General features: G+C 44.3%; 1 protein-coding gene across 4 annotated transcripts in view; it reads right to left on the bottom strand.

Moving 5' to 3' along the window:
* Positions 1–24693, bottom strand: part of LOC137351822 (E3 ubiquitin-protein ligase arkadia-C-like) — a 109485-nt gene that overhangs the window by 17673 nt on the left and 67119 nt on the right. For all 4 annotated transcript variants that reach the window (XM_068016698.1, XM_068016695.1, XM_068016696.1 and 1 more), the window contains exons 11-14: positions 17081–17179; positions 10455–10550; positions 10083–10180; positions 1489–1626 (exon numbers count right to left, since the gene is read on the bottom strand). In XM_068016698.1, coding sequence (XP_067872799.1) covers positions 1509–1626; positions 10083–10180; positions 10455–10550; positions 17081–17179 — 411 coding nt within the window. In that variant the 3' untranslated portion in view covers positions 1489–1508. The remainder of the gene's footprint in view (positions 1–1488; positions 1627–10082; positions 10181–10454; positions 10551–17080; positions 17180–24693) is intronic.

Raw genomic sequence — 24693 nt, 5'->3', positions numbered from 1 at the left:
GGACTGGAGAATAGCCAATGTTGTTCCTTTGTTTAAGAAGGTGAGCAAGGATAATCCAGGAAATTATAGGCCAGTGAGCCTGTCAGTGGTAGGGAAATTATTAGAGAGGATTCTTCGGGACAGGATTTACTCCCATTTGGAAACAAATGGACTTATTAGCGAGAGGCAGCATGGTTTTGTGAAGGGGAGGTTGTGTCTCATCAATTTGATTGAGTTTTTTGAGGAAGTGACAAAGATGATTGATGAAGGAAGGGCAGTGGATGTTATCTATATGGACTTCAGTAAAGCCTTTGACAAGGTCCCTCATGGCAGACTGATACAAAAGGTGAAGTCACATGGGATCAGAGAGAGCTGGCAAGATGGATACAGAACTGGCTCCCTCATAGAAGACAGAGGGTAGCAGTGGAAGGGTGCTTTTCTGAATGGAGGGATGTGACTAGTGGTGTTCCGCAGGGATCAGTGCTGGGACCTTTACTGTTTGTAGTATATATAAATGATTTGGAGGAAAATGTAGCCGGTCAGATTAGTAAGTTTGCGGACGACACATAGGTTGGTGGAGTTGCGAACAGTGATGAGGATTGTCAGAGGATACAGCAGGATATAGATCGGTTGGAGACTTGGGCGGAGAAATGGCAGATGGAGTTTAATTCGGACAAATGTGAGGTAATGCATTTTGGAAGGTCTAATGCAGGTGGGAAGTATACAGTAAATGGCAGAACCCTTAGGAGTATTGACAGGCAGAGAGATCTGGGCGTACAGGTCCACAGGTCACAAAGTGGCAACGCAGGTGGATAAGGTAGTCAAGAAGGCATATGGCATGCTTGCCTTCATCGGTCGGGGCATAGTGTATAAAAATTGGCAAGTCATGCTGCAGCTGTACAGAACTTCAGTTAGGCCACACTTAGAATATTACGTGCAATTCTGGTCGCCACACTACCAGAAGGACGTGGAGGCTTTGGAGAGGGTACAGAAGAGGTTTACCAGGATGTTGCCTGGTCTGGAGGGCATTAGCTATGAGGAGAGGTTGGATAAACTCGGATTGTTTTCACTGGAACAACGGAGGTGGAGGGGCGACATGACAGAGGTTTGCAAAGTTATAAGTGGCATGGACAGAGTGGATAGTCAGAAGCGTTTTCCCAGGGTGGAAGAGTGAGTTACTGTCAGTTACATAGGTTTAAGGTGAGAGGGGCAAAGTTTAGAGGGGATGTGCGAGGCAAGATCTTTACACAGAGGGTGGTGAGTGCCTGGAACTTGTTGCCAGGGGAGGTGGTGGAAGCAGGTACCATAGAGACGTTTAAGAGGCATCTTGACAAATACATGAATAGGGTGGGAATAGAGGGATACGGACCCCGGAAGTGCAGAAGGTTTTAGTTTAGGCAGGCATCAAGATCGGCGCAGGCTTGGACGGCTGAATGGCCTGTTCCTGTGCTGTACTGTTCTTTGCTCTGCCAACTGAACATTTTACACTAAACAATTGCAGTATTTTACCTTCCATTCTTTGTGGTCAGTTAGGTGTCAACAGGAAGCTGGGCTTCAATGTCCACTCGACAAATTGGACATTTCTTACTGGTGGCCAACCACTGGTCCACACAAATCTGGTGGAAGAGGTGCATACAAGGGAGACGCCTGCAATGAAGAACAAAGAGTGATGGATGGCTGGGTACCTCAGAAATTATTGTCTAAGTGATGCTGAAACAATTCACAAGTTCTTAATTCCCCATCGATAAACTGGGAGATTTTGATCATAAATATTAACAAAGATCACTAACCATACAGATTCAATTCAAGGTACAGGTTCTACATCTCAAAAAGCAAGCTTTACATGGTAGTCAGATTTCTATTGAATTTGAGGTCAAAAAATGACTTGGGATTTGCAGCATGAAAATATTTGGAAGGAGGAACAGGAGGCGAGCATTAATGTGACAGGAGCAGAGGCCAGAAAACGCAATAGGAACAGAGAGTAGAGGACACAAAACGCAATAGGAGCAGAGAGCAGAGGACACAAAATGCAATAGGAGCAGAGAGCAGAGGACACAAAATGCAATAGGAGCAGAGAGCAGAGGACACAAAATGCAATAGGAGCAGAGAGCAGAGGACACAAAATGCAATAGGAGCAGAGAGCAGAGGACACAAAATGCAATAGGAGCAGAGAGCAGAGGACACAAAATGCAATAGGAGCAGAGAGCAGAGGACACAAAATGCAATAGCAGCAGAGAGCAGAGGACACAAAATGCAATAGGAGCCGAGAGTAGAGGCCGGAAAATGTAATAGGAGCAGGGAGTAGAGGCCGGAAAATGCAATAGGAGCAGGGAGTAGAGGACACAAAATGCAATAGGAGCAGAGAGCAGAGGTCGGAAAACGCAATAGGAGCAGAGAGCAAAGGCCAGAAAACGCAATAGGAGCAGAGAGCAGAGGCCGGAAAATGCAATAGGAGCAGGGAGCAGAGGCCGGAAAATGCAATAGGAGCAGAGAGCAGAGGCCGGAAAATGCAATAGGAGCAGAGAGCAGAGGCCGGAAAATGCAATAGGAGCAGGGAGCAGAGGCCAGAAAATGCAATAGGAGCAGAGAGCAGAGGCCAGAAAATGCAATAGGAGCAGAGAGCAGAGGCCGGAAAATGCAATAGGAGCAGGGAGCAGAGGCCAGAAAATGCAATAGGAGCAGAGAACAGAAGACACAAAATGCAATAGGAGCAGAGAGCAGAGGCCGGAAAATGCAATAGGAGCAGAGAGCAGAGGCCGGAAAATGCAATAGGAGCAGAGAGCAGAGGCCGGAAAATGCAATAGGAGCAGAGAGCAGAGGCCGGAAAATGCAATAGCAGAGAGTTGAGGGCGCAAAATGCAATAGGAGCAGAGAGCAGAGGCCGCAAAATGCAATAGGAGCAGAGAGCAGAGGCTGGAAAATGCAATAGGAGCAGAGAGCAGAGGACACAAAATGCAATCGGAGCAGAGAGCAGAGGCCGGAAACTGCAATAGCAGCAGAGAGCAGAGGACACAAAATGCAATCGGAGCAGAGAGTAGAAAACGCAATAGGAGCAGAGGCCACTCTGATGCAGGAAAGATGCTGAAAAAATTCTAAATCTTAAAAAGTGATACCAGAGGAATGGTGGAGCGAAGGAACTACAGCTAAGCGATTATTTATAACTAAGTCAAATCTACAATTTATTATCTAATTAGGTTTAGTGTTTAATTAATGAAACTGATCTAGGGGATAAGATGAACTAAATAGAGGATACAAACATTAAAGAATTCCAATTTTTCACTGAATTAAAGTCTGATATACAGATATAAACAATAAGAGTGAAGTAAATAAAAGAGCTGATTAACAAAAATAAGGAGCAGAGCAAAAGAACAGGAACTGGAGTTTAAAAAAAAGTCCCTAACTCATTCATTAAATAAAACAAGGATATATAGGGATGATGGTGCAGTTGGTGTGCTGCAAGTGCAGCATGTGGGAGTTTGTGGAGAGCACCGTGATCCAGACAATCACATCTGCAAGTAAGTATCTGCATCTTCAGCTCAGAGTTGTTGAGGTGGAGCTTGACATGCAGACATTGTAGGGCATCAGGGAGGAGAGAGTTACCGGAGATCAGGAGGCAGTCACACCCCTTAGGTTAGGTAGTGGTGCAGGTCTGGTTAGTGGTCAGGGACAGGAAGGTGTGATTGTGAATCAGGTAGGTAAGGAATCCCCAGGTGCAGTGCTGGAGGAGCCTCGGATTTTGCCCTTATCCAAGAGGTGCGAGGTTCTTGCTGTCTGTGTGGATGAGAGCAAAGTCTGCAGGATGGGTAAGCAAACTGACTATATCACCCTGGTACAGGAGGAGATTCAAGTGGGGGAGTGAAAAGGAATGTGGTAGTGATAGTGGACAGTACAGTCAGGGGGATAGATACTGTTCTCTGAAGCTGTGACTGGGAATTCCGAAGGTCCGAAGATGCCAGGGTTGAAGACATCTCCTCACACTGGAGACCAATTTGGAGTGGGAAGGGGAGGATCCAGTTGTCGTGGTCCGTGTAAGAACCAACAAGATAGGTAGAACTAAGAACGGTGGAAAAGCTTGAGGATCTAGGCTTGGAATTAAAATGCAGAACCTCACAGGTAGCAATTTCTGGATTGTAAAGTCATGTGCAAATCAGCATAGAGACAAACAGATTAGATGATTAAATGTGTAGCTGAAAGAGTTGTGCTGGAGAGAGGGGCTTCGCTTCATAGGGCACTAGTGCCAGAACTGGAAAAGGGAGTTGTTTCACTGGGATGGGATCCAATTAAACTGACCTAAGGTTAATGTTCTGGTGAGTCAAAAAGCGAAGGCTGTAGACAGGGCTTTAAGATAATGCAGGTGCGGTTTGTGGGAAGATTCAGGAAAGGGTAAATTCGTAGGCACTAAGAGAAATGCCAAAGCTGTAGAACAGAGTAGCAGTTTGAGTAAAAATAGGCAGAGTGTTTCAGAAAGGAATAAAGAGCTTAACAAAGGTTATTAACAAGGGCATTACAGATTAAGGTGATATCAGGGAAAATTAGCAAAAAGTTCAAGCTAAAGGCACCATAAATCTAAATGCACAAAGCATTCACAATAAGTTAGATGAATTAACAGCACAGATAGAAAGTAGTGGTTGCAGAGTGACCAAGGTTGGAAGGTAAATGTTCCAACTTTTAGAAGAGATAAGCAACACGGAAAAGTCAGGGAGGGGGGTGGTAGTCTTGATAATAAAGGATGGGATAAAAACAGCAGAAAGGAAGGGATCTTAGCTCAGAAAATCAAAAAGTAGAATCAGTATGGGTGGAGCTAAGAAACAACAAGGGGCAGAAAACGCTTCCTTGTAGTTTTGGGAAGAGTCTAAATTAGGAAATTAGAGGCACATTAACAAGGATAACACAGTAAACATGGGGGACTTTAATTTTCATATAGATTGGGCAAACTAAATTTGCAAAAACAGCGTAGAGGATGTGTTTATGGAATGTGCACAAGACAGTTTTTTAGATCAGTATGTTGAGGAACCAACTAGAGAACAGGTTATTCTGGACCTAATATTGGGCCATGCGACAGGGTTAATTAATAGCCTTGTAGTAAAGGAGCCTCTAGGAAAAAAAGTGATCATAATATTATAGAATTTTACATTGAGTTCGAAATTGATTTAGTCAAGTCCGAAATTAGGGTCTTAAATCTGAACAAAGCAAACTAGGTGGGTATGAAGAGTGAGTTGGCCAAGAAAGATTGGGAGATTAGATTAAGAGATATGACAATAGTATGGCCAACATTTGAAGAAATAATTTATAATTTTGAACAAATATACATCCCTTAAGGAATAAAAATGCCATGGGAAAAGTAGTCCAATCCAAGAGACTTCCAAGAGAAGTTAAAGATAGTAATAAAGAGAGAGCCTTATAATGTTGGCAAAAAGAGTAGTAAGCCTGAGGTAAAAACAAAAAACTGCGGTTGCTGGAAATCTGAAATAAAACCAGAAAGTGCTGGAAATATTCAGCAGGCCTGGCAACATCTGTGGAGAGAGAAACAGATTTAACATTTCAGGTCTGAGACATTTCATCAGTTGCTGCCAGACCTGCTGAGTATTTCCAGCACTTTCTGTTTTTATTTTAGTATGCCTAAGGGTTGGAAGGATGTTAGAACTTAGCAAAGGATAACCAAGAAAATAATAAAGAAATAGAGACAGGAATGAAAATAAAAGCAGATGGTAAAAAGCTTTTATAGGTATGTAAATAGGAAGATATTAGTGGAAGTAAAAGCAGATCCCTTAGAGGCAGAGACAAGAGAAATTATAACGGGGAATAAGGAAATAGCAGAGACATTTAAGGAAGGATGCAAATGCATTGGAAGCAGTTCAGAGTAGGTTTACTAGACGAATATCTGGAATGAGCGGGTTGTCTTATGAGGAAAGGCTGCACAGGCTAGGCGTCTCTCCACTGGAGTTTAGAACAGTAAGAGGCGACTTGATTGAAACATATAAGATTCTGAGGGATCTTGACAGGGTGGATGTGGAAAGGATGTTTCCTCTTGTGGGAGAATCTAGAACTAAGGGTCACTGTTTAAGACAGTGACGAGGAGAAATTTTTTCTTTCAGAGGGTCATTAGTCTTTGGAACTCTCTTCCTTAAAACGTGGTGGAAGCAGAGTCTTTGGTCTGGATTTTACCTTAGGCGGACGGGAATTCGGCCACCAACATAAAGGTCTGCCTAAGGGAAGCGGTCCCGCCTCAGTAAGCTGCCGGCCAATCAACAGGCTGGCAGTTCTTAGTCCCAGCAGCGCCACCAGGAATGGTGGCCACTGCTGGGAATACAGCCCAGCTGACCTAATGGAGCCTGGAGTCCAGGTAAGTTGGGCATGCCTCAACGGGGAGATTGGCCCTTCCCTGGTGAGGCTGGAGTGGTCATTTGGGGGCGGGGGGGGGGGGGGAGGCGTCTTGGATCCTGGGGGTGGGTTGGGAGGTGGGGGCGGCCCTCAATCGGGCACCCTGTGCCTGACTGCCATGGCACCCCCCTGCCCCCGGGGCGCAGAAAGGCCAGCAATTATCACTGGGCAGCCTTTCACATCCCCAGCACGCCCGCTTGCCACGGGTAAAATACCCGTGAAGGTGGGCGCAGGCCCTTAAGTGGCTGTTAAGTGGCCACTTAAGGGGCTTGATTGGCCTCGGGCAGGCAGGCCGATCCCCCCCCTTCCCCCGACCGCCGTAAAGTTGACCGGAGGCGGGAGTGGGGCGGGTAGCCCTCCTGGAGCCTCCCACTCAATTTTACGCTGCCCCCACGCCACCATCTGACCCGCTGGGGCGCGTAAAATTCAACCCCTTGAATATTTTTAAGACAAAGGTAGATAGATTCTTGATAAGTAAGGGGGTGAAAGATTATTGTGGTAGGTGGGAATGTGGATTCGAGGTTACTATCAGATTAGCCATGATTTTGTTGAATGGTGGAGCAGGCTCAAGGGGCCGAGTGGCCTAGTCCTGCTCCTAATTTGTATGTCTGTATTAAACACGTACTTTGCATCTGTCTTCACAGTAGAAGACACAAAATACATTCTGGAAATAGTGGAGAACCAAGGGTCTAGTGAGAAAGAGCAACTTAAAAGGACTTGGTATTAGTAAAAAAGTTAATACTGGAGAAATTAATGGGACTAAAAGTTAACAAATCCCCTGACCTGATGACCTAAGTCCTAGGGTTTTAAAAGAGGTAGCTGCAGAGATAGTGGTTTTGATCTTCCAGAATTTCTTAGATTCTAAAACAGTTCCCAAAGATTGAAAGGTAGCAAGTGTAATCCCGCTATTCAAGAAAGGAGGTAGAGAGAAAACAAAACTATAGACCAGTTAGCCTGACATCAGTAGCAGGGAAAATGCTACAATCTATTATTAGGGACCTAGTAACAGGGCACTTAGAAAATCATAATATGGTTGGACAGTATCTACACGGATTTATGAAAAAGAAATAGCGTTTGACAAATCTGTTGGAGTTTTTTGAGGTTGTACTAGCAGGGTAGCTATGGGGGAACTAGTGGATGTAGTGTACTTCGATTTTCAAAAAGCATTCAATAAGGTGTCTCAAGACAAAATTCTGCAAAATTAGGGCTCATGCGATTGGGAGTAACATATGAGCACAGATTAATGTTTGGTTAATGAACAAAAAAGAGAGTTGGAATAAAGTGGCTATTTTCGAGAGGCAGGCTGTAATTAGCAGGGTACGGCAAGGGTCAATACTTGGGCCTCAGCTATTTACAATCTGTATCAATGACTCAGATGAGGGAACCGCATGTAACGTATCCAAGTTTACTGACAACACAAAGTTAGATGGGAAAGTACGTTGTGAGGAGGACACAAAGAGGCTGCAAAGGGATAGAGACAGATTAAGTGAGTGGGCAAGACCATGACAGAATATAATGTGGGGAATGGTGAAGTTATTCACTTTGGAAGGAAAAATAGGAAAACAGAGTAATTTTAAACAGTGAGAGACTGGGAATGTTGATATTCAAAGGGACTTGGGTGTCCTTGTAGAGAAATTACAAAGTTAACATGCGGGTACAGCAAGCAATCAGGAAAGAAAATGGTATGTTAGCTTTTACTGCAAAGGGATTGGAGTATAAGAGTAAAGAAGTTTTACAGCAATCACATAGGGCATTAATGAAACCACACCTGGAATACAGTCTACAGTTTTGGTCTCCTTGCCTAAGAGTGAGTGCCATTGGGTTCACGAGACTGGTTCCTGGGATGAGGGGGATTGGGTAGACTAGGCTGTTAATCCCTATAATTTAGAAGAATGAGAGTTGATCTAATTGAAACATATAAAATTCTTAAGGGGCTTGACAAGGTAGATGCTGGGATTATGTTTCCCATGGCTGGGGATCAAGAACTCGGGGTCACAGTCTAAGGGGTCAACCTTTTAGGACTGAGACGAGGAGAAATTTCTTCACTCAAAGGCTTCTGAATCTTTGGAATTCTCTATCACAGATGTAGATGTTCAGTTACTGAGTATATTCAAGACAGAGATCAACAGACTTTTGGATACTAAGGGAATCAAGGGATATGGAGATGGTGAGGAAGGTGGAGTTGGTGTAGCAGGTCAGCCATGATCATTTTGAATGGCAGAGCAGGCTTGAAGGGCCTATGTCCTTATGTAAACTGCTCCCTTACTAGAATGAAACATTCTCAACCTCCAGCTTCCTCCAGGAGTTCCTTGGGTTAGGAATAGGTCAGGGTTGGCAGGAAATGTAAGAGGATAATTGGCTGGCAGGGCAAAGACCTGAGGTTGGAATTTTTATGCTCTGGTCACTGGCATCAGCTGAAGGGGCCATGGAAGCTAGTCTGAAAGTCTAATTGAGTAACACCACCAGGTTGGCAGACAAGCAACCTCAGGGCATGAGAAAGAAATAAGACTTCAGAAATGGAGCAGTCAACATAGACATGGTGAAGAAACTGCAAGAAGGGTGGGAGGAGACTCACGTGGAGCATGAATATTGACTTGGCCAGAGTGATTGACCCATTATTTCTGTGCTGTTTACTCTTTGTAAAAAGTTATCAGAAATGACTTGGCACATCTCTCCCAATGGCTCTGTGGACTGATGAGCAGTCTGCTGTGACAATGTATCCCTGGGCTGCAGTAGGGTGGAGTAAAACTGGAGCCAGGGTTCCCACTCATCGATTGACCATTACTTACAAGTGCATGGCGGGGCAAGATCTGACTCCATTGTGATGCCTCCCATGTCTGAACAGTTTATAGACTGTTAAAAATTACCATTCAGGTGAGGTACTGAATGGGACATCAGTACCTGTGGAACCGTATCCCAACCAGCAAGAAGTCCCAACCTTCAGGTGTGGAATAGGAATAGCAGAAAAAAAGAATAGGAACATAGGAACAGGAGGAGGCTGTTTATTCATCGAGACTGTCCCACCATTCAAAGAGGTCATAGCTGATCTGCAACCTAATATAGTGACAGGTGGGGATGTGGTAGGAATATGGAATTAGTGTAGGATTAGTATAAATGGGTGGTTGATGGTCGGCACAGACTTGGTGGGCCGAAGGGCCTGTTTCAGTGCTGTATCTCTAACTAACTAACTAACTAACTAACTCCATACACTTTGCTGGTGGAATGGTGAAAATAAACAAAACAGCCTTGTGAAAGATTCAAAGACCAATTAGTAGCAAGTGACCTGACCATGGTACGTATCTAGAAAGCCAATGGGGGTGCAAGTCTTTTAGGTCTTGCAGTTTCTTCATTATTTGTTGTCAGTGTTCTAATATGTAGTTATGAGGAAGTGACTAACAGAGTTTCCTGGTATGAAACACAGTGATTTGTGTGAATCCAGGACAAACCTTATACACGGAGGTTTGGGGCACTCACTTGCCTAACAATGTGCTAGCACCTTCCCATTTGGATCATTGCCTACGCATCTGAGTGAAGTAAAAGGTTCCAGCAATGAGCAGGAGAATTTGTGTCCAAGATCCACTGCTTGCAGTTTTGGAGCAAGGCAGTGATGCTGCAAGTCTGTGAGCATTCTGCTGGGATTACTGCCAACATTTTAGAAGCAATGAGAGAAGAAAGTCTAGAGAACATGCAGTGACAACTGGGAGATTGCTGGGATTTCTCACCTAACATCCTCTCCTTCCTCTAATGGTGATAGACAGATTGTGCATTTCTCCTCCACCTCAGATGCCTCCTTCCCCTCCTCACAGGTCTCCAGTGTCCTCTGAAATATGAAATCAGTTGAGTGTACAGACTAACAAAGGCATTAATCTCAACAGTGCCACATGTGGAAGAGTTTAAGACCACAACTTGGGGTAGGCAATCAGACAAGACACTGTGGTCACATGGGCAAACACAGCCACCATCTACTCACCACCTCCTTCCTAATTCACTAACTTGCACAACCACCAGCTCCAATCAATATTTCTCAAAGTCCTGAAGAGATGCAGTGAGAAGATTGCCGTGAGCAAAAGTCAGCTGCAAAAAAAAAAACTCACCTTTTCATACTTGTGCAGGAAGGTATACCTCTCAATGGTGCTTTGCGATGCTCCATGGTTTAAATCACTAAACTGATCCTCCAAGTGCAGCAGGTCCTCAAAAATGAAAGAAGAGATCAGGTCACAAAGCTGCAGTGTCCAATGAAGATAAACCTGCCAATCTATCTATACACGGTATATCAACACTTTCCCATTTATTTAAGTTCCATTGTTCAAGTTATTACAACAAAGAAATGAGACAGCAGGGCAGATGCACAGCAACTGCTTATTTGCCCCTCCATCTTGGGTGCAGACCACTCCAATTTACCTGTTAGCTGTGGCTCATTGGATATCACTCTCAGCTGAGTTAGAAAGGCATGGCTTCAGTATGCAACCATGCTGACATTCTAGTGCAGTACTGAGGGACTGTTGCACTGTTGGAGGTGCCGTCTTTCAGAAAAGATGTTCAACCAAAACTGTCTTCTCAGGTGGGTGATCAGGTAAAAGATCTCACGGCACTATTCAAAGAGCACAGTAGCGCAGTGGTTAGCACCGCAGCCTCACAGCTCCAGTGACCCGGGTTCAATTCCGGGTACTGCCTGTGTGGAGTTTGCAAGTTCTCCCTGTGTTTGCGTGGGTTTCCGCCGGGTGCTCCGGTTTCCTCCCACAGCCAAAGACTTGCAGGTTGATAGGTAAATTGCCCCTAGTATAGGTAGGTAGTAGAGGAATATAGGGACAGGTGGGGATGTGGTAGAAATATGGGATTAGTGTAGAATTAGTATAGGTGGGTGGTTGATAGTCGGCACAGACTTGGTGGGCCGAAGGACCTGTTTCAGTGCTGTATCTCTAAATAAATAAATAAATAAAGCAGGGGAGTTCTTCCCAGTGTCCTGTCCAATATTTGTTCCTTAACCAACAATCGTTAAAACAGATTATCTGGCCATTTATCACATAGCTGTTTACCATAGAAGCATAGAATGGTTATAGCACAGGAGCAGTCCATTCGGCTTGCCATGTCTATGTTGTGGGATTCTGCTGTGCACAAATTGGCTGCTGTGTTTCCTATGTTACAACACCAACTACACTTCAAAAGTACTACATTTGGGACGTGCTGAGATTGTAAAAGGCACTATATAAATGCAAATTCTATCTTTAATCTGACCCTGTCCTGCTCACCCTACCTGGACACGATGGACCCACTAGGGGCAGCCAAGAGGCTTTGTAATTAGAATGGATGAATGAAGATTCCAGATAATGAAACAGAACAAGAGCTGTTCAGCAGGGACCCTCTTTAAAATGTGATCCTTTCCCCACAGTTGTTAAGGATGGAGATGCACCTAAGGTGGGTACAATGATTCATCAGTTCTTTGTTCCTTGCTCCACTCCTCACAGACCGCGTGGATCGGTTGGAACAGCAATTGGACGCACTTAGGAGCATGCAGGTGGCAGAAAGTGTCATAGACGGGAGTTTTAGAGAAGTGGTTACACCCAAGGTGCAGGTAGATAGATGGGTGACCGCTAGAAGGGGCAGGCAGTCAGTGCAGGAATCCCCTGTGGCTATCCCCCTCTCTAACATGTATACTGTTTTGGATACTGTTGGGGGGGATGGCCTATCAGGGGAAAACAACAGCAGCCAGAGTAGTGGCACCACAGCTGGCAGTGTTGTTCAGCAGGGAGGGGCAAAGCGCAGAAGAGCAATAGTTATAGGGGACTCTATAGTCAGGGGCACAGATAGGTGCTTCTGTGGACGTGAAAGAGACTCCAGGATGGTATGTGGCCTCCCTGGTGCCAGGGTCAAGGATGTCTCTGAACGGACAGGGGGCATCCTGAAGGGAGGGTAAACAGCCAGAGGTTGTGGTACACATCGGTACCAACGACATAGGCAGGAAGAGTGACTAGGTCCTGCAGGGGAAGTTTAGGGAGTTAGGTAGAAAGTTAAAAGACAGGACCTCTAGGGTTGTAATCTCGGGATTACTCCCTGTGCCACGTGCCAGTGAGGTTAGAAATAGGAAGATAGTGCAGCTAAACACATGGCTGAGCAGCTGGTGTAGGAGGGAGGGTTTCAGATATCTGGATCATTGGGATCTCTTGCGGGACAGGTGGAATGTGTACAAGAAGGACGGGTTGCATCTAAACTGGAGGGGCACAAATATCCTGGCTGCGAGGTTTGTTAGCGTCACTCGGGAGGGTTTAAACTAGTGTGGCAGGGGGGTGGGAACCAGAGCAGGAGGACTGCAGGTGAAATAACTGAGGGGGAACTAGTGAATAAGGCCAGTAAGAGGAAGAGCAGGCAGGGAGATGTTGCTGAGCACAGCGGGACTGGTGGTCTGAAGTGCATTAGTTTCGATGCAAGTAGTATAACAGGTAAGGCAGATGAACTTAGAGCTTGGATTAGTACTTGGAACTATGATGTTGTTGCCATTACAGAGACTTGGTTGAAGGAAGGACAGGATTGGCAGCTAAATGTTCCGGGATTTAGAAGCTTCAGGCGGGATAGAGGGGGATGTAAAAGGGGTGGGGGAGTTGCATTACTGGTTAAGGAGAATATCACAGCTGTACTGCGGGAGGACACCTCGGAGGGGCCATGCAGTGAGGCAATATGGGTGGAGCTCAGGAATAGGAAGGGTGCAGTCACGATGTTGGGGGTTTCCTACAGGCCTCCCAACAGCCAGCGGGAGCTAGAGGAACAGATATGTAGACAGATTTTGGAAAGATGTAAAGGTAACAGGGTTGTAGTGGTGGGTGATTTTAACTTCCCCTATATTGACTGGGACTCACTTAGTGCTAGGGGCTTGGATGGGGCAGAATTTGTAAGGAGCATCCAGGAGAGCTTCTTGAAACAATATGTAGATAGTTCAACTAGGGAAGGGGCCGTACTGGACCTGGTATTGGGGGATGAGCCCGGCCAAGTGGTCGAAGACTCAGTAGGGGAGCATTTCGGGAACAGTGACCATAATTCCATAAGTTTTAAGGTACTTGTGGATAAGGATAAGAGTAGTCCTCGGGTGAAGGTGCTAAATTGGGGGAAGGCTAATTATAACAATATTAGGCAGGTAGTGAAGAATTTAGATTGGGGGCGGCTGATGGAAGGTAAATCAACATCTGACTTGTGGGAGTCTTTCAAACGTTAGTTGATTAGAATCCAGGACCGGCATGTTCCTGTGAGGAAGAAGGATAAGTTTGGCAAGTTTTGGGAACCTTGAATAACGCGGGATATTGTGAGCCTCGCCAAAAAGAAAAAGGAAGCATTTGTCAGGGCTAGAAGGCTGGGAACAGACGAAGCCCTTGAGGAATATAAAGAAAGTAGGAAGGAACTTAAGCAAGGAGTCAGGAGGGCTAAAAGAGGTCATGAAAAGTCATCGGCAAATAGGATTAAGGAGAATCCCAAGGCTTTTTATACGTATATAAAGAGCAAGAGGGTAACCAGGGAAAGGGTTGGCCCACTCAAGGACAGAGGAGGGAATCTATGCGTGGAGCCAGAGGAAACGGGTGAGGTACTAAATGAGTACTTTGCATCAGTATTCACCAAAGAGAAGGACTTGGTGGATGAGTCCAGGGAAGGGAGTGTAGATAGTCTGGGTCATGTCGTTATTAAAAAGGAGGAGGTGTTGGGCGTCTTGCAAAGCATTAAGGTAGATAAGACCCCAGGGCCTGATGGGATCTACCCCAGAATACTGAGGGAGACAAGGGAAGAAATTGCTGGGATAAAAACAAGAAATGGTGGAACCGCTCAGCAGGTCTGGCAGCATCTGTGAAAAGAGAAGCAGAGTTAACTCTTTTCACAGATGCTGCCAGACCTGCTGAGCGGTTCCAGCATTTCTTGTTTTTATTTCAGATTTCCAGCATCCGCAGTATTTTGCTTTTATTAAGAAATTGCTGGGGCCTTGACAGAAATCTTTGTGTCCTCATTGGCTACAGGTGAAGTCCCAGAGGACTGGAGAATAGCCAATGTTGTTCCTTTGTTTAAGAAGGGTAGCAAGGATAATCCAGGAAATTATAGGCCAGTAAGCCTTACGTCAGTGGTAGGGAAATTATTAGAGAGGATTCTTCGGGACAGGATTTACTTCCATTTGGAAACAAATGAACTTATTAGCAAAAGGCAGCATGGTTTTGTGAAGGGGAGGTCGTGTCTCACTAACTTGATGGAGTTTTTTGAGGAAGTGACGAAGATGATTGATGAAGGAAGGGCAGTGGATGTTATCTACATGGACTTCAGTAAAGCCTTTGACAAGGTCCCTCATGGCAGACTGGTACAAAAGGTGAAGTCACATGGGATCAGAGGTGAGCTGGCAAGATGGCTACAGAACTGGCTCAGTCATAGAAGACAGAGGGTAGAAGTGGAAGGGTGCTTTTCTGAATGGAGGGCTGTGACTAGTGGTGTTCCGCAGGGATCAGTGCTGGGACCTTTGCTGTTTGTATTATATATTAATGATTTGGAGGAAAATGTAGCTGGTCTGATTAGTAAGTTTGCGGACAACACACAAAGGTTGGTGGAGTTGCGGATAGTGATGAGGATTGTCAGAGGATACAGCAGGATATAGATCGGTTGGAGACTTGGGCGGAGAAATGGCAGATGGAGTGTAATTCCTCCCACATGCCAAAGACTTGCAGGTTGATGGGTAAATTGGCCATTATAAATTGCCCCTAGTATAGGTAGGTGGTAGGGAAATATAGGGACAGGTGGGGATGTGGTAGGGGTATGGAATTAGTGTAGGATTAGTATAGATGGGTGGTTGATGGTCGGCACAGACTCGGTGGGCCGAAGGGCCTGTTTCAGTGCTGTATTTCTTAACTAAACTAAAACTAAATGTGAGGTAATGCATTTTGGAAGGTCTAATACAGGTAGGAAGTATACAGTAAATGGCAGAACCCTTAGGAGTATTGACAGGCAGAGAGATCTTGGCGTACAGGTCCACAGATCACTGAAAGTGGCAACACGTGGATAAGGTAGTCAAGAAGGCATATGGTATGCTTGCCTTCATCGGTCGGGGCATAGAGTATAAAAATTGGCAAGTCATGCTGCAGCTGTACAGTTGGGCCACACTTAGAATATTGCGTGCAATTCTGGTCGCCACACTACCAGAAGGACGTGGAGGCTTTGGAGAGGGTACAGAAGAGGTTTACCAGGATGTTGCCTGGTCTGGAGGGCATTAGCTATGAGGAGAGGTTGGATAAATACAGATTGTTTTCACTGGAACGACAGAGGTGGAGGGGCGACTTGATAGAGGTTTACAAAATTATGAGTGGCATGGACAGAGTGGATAATCAGAAGCTTTTTCCCAGGGTGGAAGAGTCAGTTACTAGGGGACATAGGTTTAAGGTGCGAGGGGCAAAGTTTGGAGGGGATGTGCGAGGCAAGTTCTTTACACAGAGGGTGGAGTGTGCCTGGAACTTGCTGCCGGGGGAGGTGCTGGAGGCAGGTACGATAGCGACGTTTAAGAGGCATCTTGACAAATACATGAATAGGAAGGGAATAGAGGGATACGGTGCCTGGAAGTGCAGAAAGTTTTAGTTTAGACAGGCATCAAGATCGGCGCAGGCTTGGAGGGCCGAATGGCCTGTTCCTGTGCTGTACTGTTCTTTGTTCACTTCATCTGCTTGTTTTTTGTTATTGAAGTGTGTTCACCTTGGGGAGAGATGTTAGTGCCACTCAGTGTTGACAAACACCTCCAGGTTCAGTATAGCACAGCCAGCAGGAGAGTGCAGCTTCCTCTTTTCGGCCCCAAATTCAGAACAGAAACCCTACACAGCGGTGTAACAATTCCCACTCTCGCTGGCCTGATGAAGATTGCTCATTCAGATTCTCACACTGTCTGCACAGCCTAGATACAAACCCAGGCCCCAGAAGTGAATAGATAGTATGGTAAACCCAAATGCACTCAATGTCACGACCTGAAACACTTCCATTTACAAACCGTCATTTATTAGAGTCTGGATTCCGGGGCCCTCTGTGATCTCCTCTTGGGATCATTCAGATACTCAATATAACTGGACACCCTTTCCATGTGCAGACTGAGGACAGCACAATACTGAAAACTCTCTGACACAAGGCACAGTTTCAACCTGCTGTCTGAGCATTAAAAAGAGATATGGATTGCCCCCGTTACACTGAACTAAAGAAGAAAATTAGCTTTGCCGAAAGTCAGTGTGCGGATACCGGACAGTGTTGAAAATGGTAATCTGTATTGGGCAGTGACTTTAACAGAGGGCCTATACCAGGTGACGTCTATAATTTGGGGTATGGTACAGTGGTGTCCAGTACCGGGGATTCTATACTAGGCAATGTCTATAACTCGGGGTATGGTAGGGTGGTGTCCAGTACAGGGGTTCTATACCAAGCGGTATCTATAACCCGGGGTGTGTACTGGGCAGTGTCTAAAACGTGGGTTCTATAGCTGGCAGTGTCTATAACCCGGGGCATGAACCAGTGGTATCTATAATGGTGGGTGGGTTGTGTATAATGGGGGGGGGGTCTATACCAAGCAGACGATCAGCAACACTAGTTTTACACTTGGATAGAAAGTAGAAAATCTAGCTTAAGGTCAGCATATATATGGTGTATATATTGGTCCATACATTGTGGCACATGTGCTCACTCCAATGAGAAACGATTGCTATTAAATGCATCTCCAACATAAGGTCTCTACCTGGTAACCCCTCTGCATTGTGACATGGCTTTGCATCCCTCGCAGTCCATGATGGGGAAAGACTTGCAAATGTGGGTGCATGAAGATATCAGGCATCACCTGGCAGAATGAGAGAAAGTTGCTGTAAATTTCCCACGGTTTCACAGCTATACATTCAAACACACAAAACATTCAGCTAAAATCATAGTAAGACTTCAGTTGGTCCACTGTGTGCAGCATTGGACTCCACGTTATAGGAAGGATATTGAGACTTTAAAAGAGGATATAATTCATTAGGATGCTGGTTGGTATGAAAAAATACAAATACAAAGAAAGACCAAAAACTGGGACCTTTTTCTCCTTTGAACAATGCTGATTACAGGGCGATATGATAGAGGTATTTAAAATGATAAAAGATGCAACAGTGTAGATAGAAGTAGATTGTTTCTACTGGTTTAAAAGTAAAGAACCAAAGTCCAAAATGTAATGGAATCCACGGTTTGCAGGACCAGTGGGGGAGCATGTGAGAGCTGTAATCTGAACAGATGACTTGTCGAATAGTCTGTTAGGTGCATGGACCCTGGCTTCAAAGCTTGTTTTTTTTGAGACAGACGCTAACTGAAGGGGAAACTAAAACTTCATATTTCTGGGGAAACAGAAACTGCTTGGAACCAGAAAAAGACACAGAGTCATCCAAGCTTAAATCACGCAAGAATGGAGTGCAGGCAGGCTGAAGAAAGTGAAGGCTGGACCCTGGAGCTGTTACTTAAATTAACCAACCAGACCTGGCCACACAGTGCACACGATTGTCACTGAAGGGCTCGAATAAAGGTAATACTGGTGGATCCACGCCATCAAGACTAAGCAGAGCTGAAGAGGTTCTGGAGAAGCGTACCATTTTGGTGAAGAACGCACCCGTGGGTTGAAGAGGAACTGCTGTCAGATGTGAATTGGTGGCTGCATCTTGGAAAATAGAGCTGGAGATCTGTCTGAGGAAGTTCAGAGTTTTGAAGAACTTTGTGGCTGTAATTGGTGCCATATATGCTGATTGGATTGCCCAGAAAATCTGAGATCTCTCTCTTTGTTGTATCTGATATTTAAGTAGTGTTTGTAATATATATATCTATATATGGCACCAATTACAGCCACAAAGTTCTTCAAAACTCTGATTTGTCTATTTATTCATGCTTAATTTATGTTGCTTTTGGTTTGATTGTTAAAGTAAAAGTTATAAAAGTGAAATCTTGTCCATATGTTTTTTTCTTACTGGGGTCATTCGGTAAATTCAGTTCTTTTGGTTTGTTGATCTCCACAGGGATAACAAAACTGGGGTTTGTTCAGGATTGATCCAAATTAGGCCGTGAAATGGGTTCAGTGGACATTTCCAGAATTTAAACAAATAGGATTTCATATTTACTTTTGCTGTATTTAGTGGGAAATCAAGATGAGTACCTTTGACGCTCAGGCCTTTGAGGAGAGAGGATTTGTCTCTTACTTCGACAGTCATTTATGACATTGAAGGAGGCCAGTTAGCCCATCGATTCCTTCAAGTACCCATCAAATTTCCATTAGAAATCATTGATTGTCTCAGCTTCCATCATTCTCGTGGGCAACAAGTTCCAGGTCATTACCACTTGCTGCATAAAAAAGTTCTTCCTCACATTCCACCCACCTGTATCTCTTGCCCAAACCTTCAATCTGTGTCCCCTTGTCCTTGTACCATCAGTTAATGGGAACAGTTTTTCCTTGTCTAACTTATCTAAGCCTGTCATAATCTTGTACACCTCTATCAAATCTACTCTCAATCTCCTTTATTCCAGGGAAAGCAGGGAAGTGCCTTAGAACGGTTGACAAAAGATAATTTGAAGGCTATACATAGCCTTGGTGTTCCCCCAGGAAATGCCCGAGCAGTTAATGTTCACGACAAGCAGGTAGTTTCCCCGATGTTCACTGATGGAGTGAATCAAGTTGCAGAAAACTACATAAGTTTTCTGTTTGAGGGTGAAGTATCCCTATGTTTGTCTGGTGAGGCTGGCGAGCAGTCAGCTTAAAATTAGGGGCTAGGAAGACAGATATCATTGAAGAATTGGCTCCTTGCTTGAAGCCTGAGAACAAAAAGGTTGTTTCTGCTAGTGTTCAAGTAGAACTAGTCAAAATTGAATTAGTAAGAGAGGATGAAATTGGAAAGGGAACAAGAAGAAAAAGAAATGGGAAAATTTGAATTAGAATTGGAAAGAGAAAGGGAGAATTTCGAACTGGAAAGGGAAAAGTTCAAAGTCCATGAATGCACATTGGAGGTAAAAGGCGAGGATGATCCAGAGCAAACGCCTTGTAGCTTTGATTTGGCAAAGAATCGCAGGGTACCTAAATTTAGTGAGGAGGGAGTAGAAATGGACTGTGTGTCATTTGAGAAAATTGCCATGAATCTGAATTGGTTTAAATCATCTTGGACAATGCTCTTAGGAGTATTTTCATAGGGAAAGTTTTGGAGGTATACTCATCTCCTTCAGAAGAGTATTCCCGGGACTACAACAAAGTAAAGACTGCGGTTCTCAAAGCCTGTAAGTTGGTACCAGAGGCCTACAGACAGAAATTGAAAAAGGAAACAGGGTCAGACATATATGGAACAAAAACAAAAAGTGCTGGAAATACTCAGCAGGTTTTCAAAGTTGAAGAAGTTCTGCTATTCTCTCCGACAGGATTTTCGTTTGTCTCTTTTACCTTGTTCACCTTCATCGCTTTCTATTTCCCTCCTCGTGTTTGATAAAGTGTCTACTAAATCTCTCCTGCCCTATCAAACATCTTCTCCTTTGTTCTCTCCCCCACACCCCCTCCCCTTCACTTGCTTAAAACCTAATTATTTTCTAACCTTTGCCAGTTCTGATGAAAGGTCTCAGACCTGAAACGTTAACTTTGCTTCTCTCTACACAGATGCTGATAGACCTGCTGAGTATTTCCAGCACTTTTTGTTTCAGATTTCCAGCATCTGCAGGATTTTGCTTTCATTTTAGACATATATGACAGATGATTATGAATTTATTCACAAGAACAGTAATCATAGGCCCCAAATTTGGAAACTTTCAGAGAAATTGGAGAGATAGTAAGTTTCATAATGGAGAGAGATCTGGTTTTACTGAGAAAGATGGTAAAGGTTAAGGTACAAACATACCTTAAAGTTAAAAGAGAAAGTTCGGAGGACAAGTTTGGTTTGATTTGGTTATTTTTTGACATTAAAAAGTACTTGTGAAGGCGGAGGGTTGGAAGTGAAAAAACAAGCCTGTTGCATTTGTACAGTCAAATGGTGTTCCCCAGGGAAATAATGTCCTAGCGGGTAACATTCACTGACAGAGTGAATCAGGTTGCAGAAAACTAGAGAAGTTTTTTGTTTGACAGTGAACTATCCCTATATTTGTCTGGTGAGGCAGGCAAGTCAATTGTTATCCTTATTGGGGGCAGCACAATCACTGATGTTGTCAGGTGGCATGAATTCCACCACCCCCACCTCCTCGGTAGTTCGCTGAATGCTAAGATGTTAAGTCAGGGTGTTGATGGAAATTATTTCCCTTATATAGGGTCGATTTAAAATGTCACTTAGACACACTGGTTCTGTTACCGCGGTGTCATTCCGAATCTGCCTATTAAAGGTATGGATTTTTTGCTAGGAAATGACTTGGCTGCAGATAAGGTATTGGCATTTCCTGTGGTTTCAGGGAAGTCAGCTGAGGCTGTGGAAATTGAGGTTTTGCAGGAAGAACTGCCTGGACTATTCCTGGATTGTGTTGTGATGAGGTCCCAGGCTCATAGGGTTAAACAAAATGAGATGAATTCAGTAGTTGTGGGGACAATTTGGATGTTTGGTTGGCTGAAACCTTTTTCAAGGATTTGGATGGGCATGTTGGTGTTAAAGGCTCCAAGGTTAACAATGGTGAGTTGTTTAGCAGGCCTTCCCTGGTTGAAGCATAACAGACAGACCCTAATTTGAGGAGCTTGTCTCAGATGGTGTATTCTGAGGTAGAGGCTGAAAAGGCCCCTGAATGTTATATCAAGAATGTCATTTTGATAAGGAAGCGGCGACCTCCCCAGAGGCCCACTGTAATCCATCAACTTGTTGTCCCTCCTTGCTACCACAGTGAAATTTTGAGAATTGCCCATGAGATTCCAGTTGCAGATCATTTGGGTATTTGGAAGACCTAGACTAATGTAATGATGGCCGAAGCAGCATAGGGATGTGGTTGACCTAAGACATGTCACATGTAAGATGGTTGGGAAGCTACAGCCTTTGATTAAGCCAGCCTCACCAATACCGATACCTGCATTTGATGAACCATTTAGTAGGATTCTGGTGGATTGTGTTGGACCCTTGCCTAAGACCAAGCTGGGTCAAAGGTATCTCCTGACCATCATGGATTTGTCCACTCGTTTTCTAGAGGTAGTACCATTGAAGATCACAGTGAAAGTTGTGATTGAGGAGTTGGTCCAGTTTTTCACTAGGTATGGGTTGTTTAAAGGAATTTATTCTGACCAGGGGTCAAATTTCATGTCAAGTGTATTTCAGGAGGTCACATATAATTTAGGCTCAAGTTGTTGTTATGAGTGGCATGGACAGAGTGGATAGTCAGAAGCTTTTTCCCAGGGTGGAAGAGTCAGTTACTAGGGGACATAGGTTCATGGTGCGAGGGGCAAAGTTTAGAGGCAAGGTTTTATTTTACACAGAGGGTGGTGAGTGCCTGGAACTTGCTGCCAGGAGAGGTGGTACGATAGCAACGTTTGAGAGGCATCTTGACAAATACATGAATAGGATGGGAATAGAGGGATATGGACCCTGGAAGTGCAGAAGGTTTTAGTTTAGACAGGCATCATGATCGGCGCAGGCTTGGAGGGTCAAATGGCCTGTTCCTGTGTTGTACTGTTCTTTGTCTGCTTATCACCTGCAGTCACAAGGTGCTTTGCTGAGGTATCATGCCCTAAAGAATATGATTTAGGATCTATTGCCTTAAGTATCCCCAAGATTGGGATAATGGGATATAATTCTTGTTATTCACGACTAGGGTCACGCCAAATGAGTCCACCAGTTTCAGTCCCTTCAAATTGGAATATGAGCATGAGTTAGGGATCCCCTTAAACTCATTAAAGGAAAGATTTTCAGTACCAGAGGAGCAAACTACCTTTCTAGATTATGTATCAAAGTTCCAAGAAAGGCTCGCAAAAGCTTGTGTGGTGGCCAGAGAACATCTCAAGGCTTCTCAGGAGGTTATGAAAGCGGATAGAGCAGCTGAAGCACATAGTTTTCAACCTAGGGATAAAGGTGCTAGTCTTATTGCCTTTGTCTGGCAAACTATTGCAAGCTAGGTTTAGTGGACCCTACAATATCAAAAGGAAACTCTGAGGTGAACTGTGTAGTTAGTATCCCAGATAATTGAAAGTGTGTGTCATGTGAATATGAAGAGGTACTATGATAGTGAGCACAGGCAGCCAGTAAAGAATGGCAATGGTGATACTAGTGCACATGATGAATCAAATGATGCATCTGAGGGAGTTCTCAGATTGAGCCTCCTGTGGTGAAGCTGCCAAACACAGAGGCGTTGGAGGGACAGCATGGCTACCCAACTGAACCCAATGGGACCTGACGACATGTGTCGGGTTCGGGTTGCTCTTCCGGGTCTGGCATTCGGACTCGGGTTGAGGCGGACACACTCTATCACCACCTCCGGTACGTGGTGTACCTTTTAAAGCAACCTTTCAAGTCCAGTTACAGTTTTATTAAACTTGTGCAGATAAACAACAAAGTGAAAAACAGAAACTGGTGGTCAGGTCGGGCACAGGAAAAAATGAAAGGACTCAGGCCGGGTCGGATGTGGTTCTGTCGGTCTCAGGTTGGGTTTCATTTGCAGACCCGAGCTGGCCTTTAGTTGGAGGGTCTGGATGAGGTGCTACACCATCTACCTGAGCAGCAGAGCAAAGACATACGAACATATGAATTAGGAGCAGGAATAAGCCACTTGGCACCTCGAGCCTACTCCGGCATTCAACAAGATCATGGCTGATCTATTGAGGGAGCATAAACCGGTATGCACAGATAAGCCAGGTCGTAATTCTGTGGCTATTCATGAGGTTGATGTAGGGGAAGCTAAATCAATTAAACAAAAGCCCCTACAAACTCAATCCCAGCAAAGTGGCCAAAGTCAGGGAGGAGGTTCAATCCATGTTAATTAATGATCTAACTGAATCCAGTCAAAGTTGTTGGAGCTTTCCTGTTGCTTTGGTACCAAAACCAGATGGTTCTCAAAGATTCTGCATTAATTACCGAAAGTTTAATGCGGTAACTAAGACGGACTCCTATCCGTTCTCAATACTCAAGGATTGTATCGTTAGGGTGCGGAACACGGCCTTTATTAGCAAGACTGATTTGCTTAAAGGATATTGGCAAGTCCCCTGGACCAATCAAGCTGAAGAAATTTCTCCTTTTGTGACATCAGATGGTCTGTTCCAATATATAGGCATGCCATTTGGTATGAAAAATGCACCAGTTACATTTCAAAGATTAACCAATCAAGTGATTGCTGGGTTGAGTAATCGTCTTGTCTACATTGATCACCTTTTAGTGCACAGCGACACTCAGTGATCATGTCAGACATTTGAGAGCTCTATTTGACAGGCTGGTCAAAGCTAACCTTGTCATAAACCTGGCAAAGAGTGAGTTTGCCAAGGCCAAATCGTTGTTCAAGATCAAGTGTTACTTGATTATGTAGCAAAGTTCAGGCCCAGGTAATAATAGACTTCCCTGTACCCAAGACAAAAAAGTATTACGGTTTCTGGATACGTGTGGGCTCTACAGGACATTTGTCCCTAATTTCAGCACAGTAGTCACCCCATTGACAAATCTGTTGAAGAAAAAGCGTAGTTTGAATGGTCAGATTCATGCCAAACGCCACTCGAGAAGTTAAAGACCATTTCGATAAAGGAGCCAGTTCTTGCAGCCCCAGATTTTAAGTAAGCTATTCAAGATGACTATCAACAGGAGTAATGTAGCGGTAGGAGTGGTGCTGCTCGGTATGAATCGGCCTGTTAGCTACTTCTCGAGGAAGCTTAATAAGCATCAAAAGAAAGTACTTGACCATCGAGAAAGAGGCTTAAGTTTCATAATAGCTCTTCAACAGTTTGAGGTATATATAACCAATAGTCAAAGGGAAGTACTAGTTTATACAGACAACTACCCACTTGTGTTTCTAGAAAAGTTCAGAACAAAGAAACTCAGGCTGTTTCATTGGAGTTTGATGTTAGTCATTTACATTAAAAATTGTGCATGTTACAAGGTAAAACAATGTAATTGCTGATGCTCTGTCCAGAGTTTAAAGAAGGGATGTGAGAGAAAAGAAAGGCTCGGAGTTATGATAATTTAATGATGTTTGAATCTTGCGAATCCTAATTGTCACGCTAAGCCGTTTTTGATATTGGTCAAGCCCTTACGATTTTGTAGAATTGGGGTATATAAAAATGTTATCTGACCAGTGGGGGAGCATGTGTGAGCTCTTGTCTGAACAGATGACTTGTTGAATGTTCTGTTAGGTGCATTGACCCTGGCTTCAAAGCTTGTTTTTTTTTTTTTGAGACAGGCGCTAACTGAAAGGGAAACT

This window comes from Heterodontus francisci, chromosome 36 (genome assembly GCF_036365525.1).
Source record: "Heterodontus francisci isolate sHetFra1 chromosome 36, sHetFra1.hap1, whole genome shotgun sequence".
Taxonomy (NCBI): domain Eukaryota; kingdom Metazoa; phylum Chordata; class Chondrichthyes; order Heterodontiformes; family Heterodontidae; genus Heterodontus; species Heterodontus francisci.
This window is presented reverse-complemented; position numbering and strand designations above follow the sequence as displayed.